At 45.7% G+C, this 6,488-nt stretch overlaps 1 protein-coding gene across 4 annotated transcripts in view; it reads left to right on the top strand.

The window, feature by feature from the left end:
* The window catches only part of Ptprj (protein tyrosine phosphatase receptor type J), a 149,087-nt gene extending 143,575 nt beyond the window's left edge, over positions 1-5,512 (top strand). For all 4 annotated transcript variants that reach the window (XM_085834710.1, XM_085834711.1, XM_085834713.1 and 1 more), the window contains exon 23: positions 1,832-5,512. In XM_085834710.1, the coding sequence (XP_085690836.1) occupies positions 1,832-1,990 (159 nt within the window). In that variant the 3' untranslated portion in view covers positions 1,991-5,512. The remainder of the gene's footprint in view (positions 1-1,831) is intronic.
* Positions 5,513-6,488: the final 976 nt, after the last annotated feature.

Raw genomic sequence — 6,488 nt, forward strand, 5'->3', positions numbered from 1 at the left:
AGGGCTTCGTTACCTTTAGCTTGTGTAGTACTTTGGATCCCCCACCCCCCAGGCCGATGTGTTTGAATATTTGGTCACCAGACAGTGGCGTTGCTTTGAAAGGTCATGGAATCTTCAGGGAGCAGAGCCTTGCTGGAGGAAGTCGATCACTACCTGGTGGGCCTTAAGATTTCATACCTGGGTTCCACTTCCTGTCTGCCCTCTGCTCTCTGCCTCCTCTCTGACCAGCTGCCCAAGGCTCCTGCCACCATCCCTTTTCAGCCATGGTGGGCTGTATCTCCTCTGCTGTGAGTCAAAAGAAGTTCCTTCTTGTCAGGTTTGGTTACAGCAGCCAGAGATTGAACTGGCACAGCAGGTGGCGCTATAGAATATTTTTGAATATGCGCATGCATACATCTGTGGTCTCCTTTGAAAAGACTGGATGCTCTTGTTTATGAGGTTTTCTTTTACAGCACCTAGCCTCCCCCCCCCCTTTTTTTTTTTCCTGCCACAGCATATACTTCCTCTATTTAAACAGTGACCTGCAGATTCTGATAGATACACTTGTATTAGTTACTTTTTTTGTTGTTGTTTTGTTTTTTTGTTTTTTTGAGACAGGGTTTCTCTGTATAGCCCTGGCTGTCCTGGAACTCACTCTGTAGACCAGGCTGGCCTCGAACTCAGAAATCCGCCTGCCTCTGCCTCCCGAGTGCTGGGATTAAAGGCGTGCGCCACCGCCACCCGGCATTAGTTACTTTTTTGAAAACAATAATTGTGTGTAAGTTTATTTTGCCTCATGGTTTGGGGTACAGTCTGTCGCGGCAAGCCACTGTGGTATAACTGTGGGAGCAGTAGGATGTCTCTGGTCACATTCTGCCTGCAGTAAGGCAGGAGAGAGATGACTGTTCGTACGCAACCCCCTTCATTTCTCACTTGCTGCAAACCTCCGCCCCACATTCAGAATGTGTCGTCTGTCCCTCATCAGGTGACCCTCTCCTCTAATGACCTCCTAGTCACACGGAGGAGTGTCTTCTAGGTGACTCTCAATTTCATCCAGCTAACAGTTAAGATTAGTCTTCACGCTACCCCGAAGAGGGGTCTACACTCAGGTCCAGCTGATACCCTTTAACCCTTCTCCTCTTTAGAGAATCCTTCCGGTTTACTCTCACTCCACACGGATTCCTTAACTTTCACTGTCCTACGGTGTTGTGACCGGCCAGCGGCTCACATGTCTGGGTTCTAGTCTGAGAGGCATCTTGGAACCTGGAAGAGAAGAGGGGGCTAGGCGACGCGAGAGAGACGGAGCTAAGACAAGATTGTGATCAAAGCTCAATTTTACTATTCAGTGCACCGGGTTATGAAGAAGGGGGAAGGGGCTAATTCTTGCCAAATCATCCTGGAGTAAAGTTGCAGGTGACCACGTGTTTGACTCCAGAACAGCAAAGCGGCAGGGAGGGCAGTGGGAGTGGCAGAACCATAGGGCGGCAAGCTCCGCCCTGATGCTATCTTCTTGCTAACAGTGCAACCTGAGCTGAGGGGGGTGGGGGTGGGGGGAGATTACGGTATTTATGCTTTATTTCCTCTGCATCTTCATTTCACCCTCCATAAGGTTTTGATGTTTCCTTGATATGAAAAGTGAGGGTGCCCCCTCTGGTTAAGCATCACTGGTAAGGAAGGCTGTGTTATGTGGTTTTGAATGCCATTAGGTTGTTTATAGATCACGGATGTGTTAATTTGGACATGTTTGCTGCTGGACAGATGGGATCATGGTGAGTTTTCGTTTAAGAATCATCTTGTGTGCTCACTCCTGGGGCTGGTGCTTATTCTTCTCTCTCATTTCCTTTCCCACCAGGACCAGTATGTTTTCCTCAATCAGTGTGTTTTGGATATTATCAGAGCCCAGAAAGACTCAAAAGTTGATCTCATCTATCAGAACACAACCGCAATGACAATCTATGAAAACCTCGAGCCAGTGAGCATGTTTGGAAAGACTAATGGTTACATCGCCTAGTTCCAAAGCAAACCCTTTCTGAAGCTAACCGGACCGTCACACCCACAGTGAAGGAGAGCGCCCTGACGGGACATGTTTTATATGTCTCCTTTCTCAGTTCTTTGTTCTGTTCTGTTAGAACTACTTGGAGGGCATGGGGCTGTGCGTGCAAAAGCATGGCAGATAGGCAGTGGGGTGTCAGGGGCTGTGGACGGGTGGTGTGGAAATCAGCTGCCTTCCTGATCACCAATGGGATGGGTTCACTTTTTGTTTTTTTCCTTGAGAATTGTGGAAAACCAGGAAAAGTGAGCTATGTTTTTGTTTCCCAAACTGGTTTGTTCTTCTCTTTTCTCCCCGTCTCCCCCCCCCCTCTCTCCCCCCTACCTCTCTGTATTTTTTTTTTTTAAGACTTTTATATGATTCACATGCTAAAGCCAGGATTATGTTGGGTTGAATATATTTTAAGTATCAGAGGTCTATTTTTACCTACTGTATCTTGGAATCTAGCCGATGGAAATGCGTGACTGTGGGTGTTTCTCACGCAGGGAGGGGCACACGGCGCCTCTTCTGCGTGGGTTTCTATTTGAACATGTGCCTTTTCTGAATTATGCTTCCACAGGCAAAACTCAGTAGATGTCTCTATTTTTATATTGAATCTCAGAATTGGAATATACAGACTATTTAAGCAGTAGCTTAGCATCAGGGAGTCGCCTCCCCAGTAACATTCCGGTTCCCATTCAATTAGAGGAGGCTCTCTCTGCGGCCCACCCTTGACACACGTTTGTGCCCCACGGTCCCCTTCCCTTTCTTTCTTTTCCCCTCCCAGTTTTCGCCAAAGACTTCTGTTGGTGAGATTTTCATCCCATTGGTTGGGTGAGAATAGAAATTTAAACCATCACCATGAGACTCTCTGTGGGTGGGGTGGGGAGGAAGAGAGGAATCAACATACCATGGTGTGCACCCCTTCTCATCCCGTCTCCTCCTTTCTCTCATTTCTGTCTTTGGTAAGAAGGATTATTTAAAGGTGCAATATGTGACATAGTGGTTCACGATGCTCTGGGTTCTTAGTAATGTTTTACTCAGGTTGTCATTTTATGTATGTGTGTGTGTCTGTGTGTCTGTGTGTGTCTGTGTGTGTTTTATAGCGTGGTGATCTGTGAACATTTCAGTGTGAACTCAGATTAACCCCTTTCCCCCTCGAAGTCCACTGGCTTTAGTCTATCTGCAGTGACACACATCAGTATCTACTGTATATATAAATACTAAACTCTTACACCAGTCATTCCTATGAATTGAGGTGTACAAAGTTTGATTTGTATCAAAGATGTAATTATTATTTTTAAAACCTCTTTTCACTACACTGCTGCTGTAATTACTTTGAATTTTTAAAGAAAAAAATGTAGTTTTTTTTTTTTTTTTTTGCTTCAGGTGTGTATTCACCAAGAATTTCAGAATTTATGTGGTTTTATTTTATTGGTACATAATCTGTAAACTTCTCAAGGCATTAACATGACAAGATTTGCGTCTTTTATTTTATCTTGTGGCTCAGGTTATATTTGAAGAAGTTTCAAGTTTATCTTCTAGTAGGCAATGAAGTCTATACAAGGTCTTATGAAGGAATCGCCAGGTCCCTGGACTTCTGTGGCTGTTTTCCACAGTAATAACACATCCTGCTGTATGTTTGGGACAATGGTATCCTGTTGAAGATGAGGGTGGGTCTTCTCCAAGGACCTGGCCACTGTGGGCCCCGGAACTGCCTTCTGATGTTCTGCCTTCTCTGTTCCTCGTGTCACCAGCACTTTGATGGCTGACTGGACCTGATCATGAGTATTTGTAGGGTTAGAGAGGGTGACCCATGATTGAAAGTCCCCTGCTGTGTCTCAGCGCTGTATCGCTGTGGTGTGTAACCCCCACCCCCTTTTCCTTTGCGGTACTGAAAGGATTGAAAGAAGAGGGTCATGGCATTGTCATGCTTTGGGGGAGAATTTTACTTCTCACATGGAAACTGCACTTTTTTTTTTTTGGCTAAATCCTTTGCATTTTGATGTTCATTTAGTGTCCAGCCCTACAGAGAATGGGCTGGCCCGGGTAGCTTGGGCCCCTTGACTCAACTTCACTGGGGAACTTGATGCTGCAGTTGTGAATCAGGGAAGCCATGCTGTCTCCAGGTGTGGAGTGAAGCTGAACTTGGGCTCATTATTTCCAAATGCCCTGTCAGGTCTGTCTAGGATGTGCTGACTTTGGGGTGCTATACAAAGGGGCCTGTCCTGGCAATAGTTCTGTGCACCACTTATCTGCCTCCTCAGTTTGTTAGGAACCATTGTAGTGGGTGGTGAGGGGTCCAATCCCATGCAGCGCCTATGCTCTGCCTCGACTGCCAGAAAGCATGAGGAAAGGACTTGCCCCTAAAGTACTCCTGTAGAAGATTAGAGTCCCTTAAAAAAATCAAAGCAACATAATCACAATCACACCGTATAAAATTGCAAAATACAGAACTGTCTCCACTTCTTCCCGTGTGGGTCTGCAAAGTCTTTAGGCCTCAGCCCCAGCAAGCCATTCCAGTCCCAGGAGGAAGGCTAGTGGCAGAGAGGTCTGGAGTTCCAAATGGGCAGGTCACAAGAAGGTCACCGCGCCATTCCACATCCAGAGGAGGACTGTGTGGTGGAGTTTGCATAGCACAGCCATTGGAAAGGGAAGATTAATGGCAGAGACTAGGGTTGGCCAGAGGCAAGGCAGAAGGTCCTTCTTACTGTTTGCCCCAAGCCCTCAGTGGAACTGTGAACAAAAGTTGGAAGAGCCTGGTGAAATTCGAATGATGGAGTTCCCCCCCTAAGACACCGAGAAAAGCATCCAGGGTGAGACTTGCTGTCAGTGAAAGGGCTACAGACTGGTGGTCAACTGCTTTGGAGGACTTGAGCCATTGACTGGTGTCTTCTAAGGAGAAAAAGGCTTTTCAACCAGAGCTGAATCTCGCAACGATTGGCACCAGTGGGACATTTGGTGTCCATTCTCTGAGGCCACTTTGTGATCTCCAGCCAGACTTTGGCACAATGGACCTGCTGGCTTTGTGCTTTGTGAAGTTGGAGGCTCTGGGGGGTGGGGGTGGGAGTGGGGAGGAAGCAGGGAAGGGTCAACTATGCAGCTGGTTCATTCATACTTGTTTTCTGGGATGGAGAAGCCTGGAATCCCCCCGCCCCCCCAGAAATGCTTGATTGTGCTTGTTGAACTAAACAAGCCTGGTGACTGAAGTTAATTCACCTCAAAACAGAGTTGGAATTCTGCATTTTTCAGATTGCTGCGTAGCAACTGTGTGTTTAACAACTGTGGCTTTTTCTCCCTGGGGCACAGAATAGAAGTGTTGATGTGGACTCTAAACTGTACTTTTCTTGTAACTATTTTGGAATGATGCACATTTCTAATGTCTGTTATACTTGTACAGACTATTGCTGTTGGTTGCTTTTTTTTTTTTTAAAGGAAAAAAATGGCCTGAAAAACGTTTTTTTAAAGACTTACAAATACCAAATATAAAAATATGTCAACACATTATGTCTTCGATTGATTCATTTCTCTCTGTCTCTGTCTCTCTCTCACTCTTTCTCCCTCTTCTACCTCTCTCTCCCCCTCTTCCCCCTTATTTTACATCTATACCACTTACCATGTATTTCACTGGTTTATTTTATTTGACCAGGGAATCCCTAGTAAGATCATGTTTCCACTGGAGTTTTCTATATTGCTTTCTATGGTTACTGTTTCAGATACCACAGACTGGGTGGTTTAAGCCAGAAAAATTCTATTTTTATAATCTGGAAGCTGGAGATCCGAGATCAAGGGCTTACCGGGACTCCCTCCTGGTATGGCCTCTCCCTGTCCACATATGGCGTTTCCTTTATACAAGTCTGAGGATCCTAGCGATACTGGTTATGGCCTTATGCGCAGCATCTCATTTTACCTTATTTGCTACTGAGATCCCTTCACCAAGTAGAGTCACGTTCTGAGATATGAGAGGTTTATACTTCAGGACGTGGCTGTGTGGGTGCCTGGGGCTCATTGTGTGTTTCTTAGTTTGGTAGCGAGATAAGCTCACCTTAGAAAGCCCCCAGAATTTTTAGGGGGTCTTCTGTTGATGTTTCTAGGGAATCTCAAAATTGTTGGGATACTGTGACAATCTGATAGATCAGTGGTTCTCAACCTTCCTAGGGCTGTAACCCATTAATACAGTTCCTCATGCTGTGGTGACTCCCTCAAACATAAAGTTATTCTTGCTGCTACTTCGTAACTTTAATTTTACTGCAGTTATGAATCCATGTTTTCTGATGGTCTTAGGTGAGTCCTGCAGAGGGTCATTTGACCCTCCAAGGGGGTCCTAACCCATCGGCTGAGAACCACTGTGGTAATTCTTTAATTTCATCTTTTGTGTCTCCCGATACAAAGTGGTTTTGGGGGTTAAGATAGGGCCTCATGTAATCCAAGCTTCTAATCCTCTCGCCTCCACTTTCTGAGTTCTGGGAATAAGCATGCG

The sequence above is a fragment of the Mus caroli genome, unplaced genomic scaffold (assembly GCF_978045245.1).
Source record: "Mus caroli unplaced genomic scaffold, Mus_caroli_1 scaffold_2, whole genome shotgun sequence".
NCBI classification, from domain to species: Eukaryota; Metazoa; Chordata; class Mammalia; order Rodentia; family Muridae; genus Mus; species Mus caroli.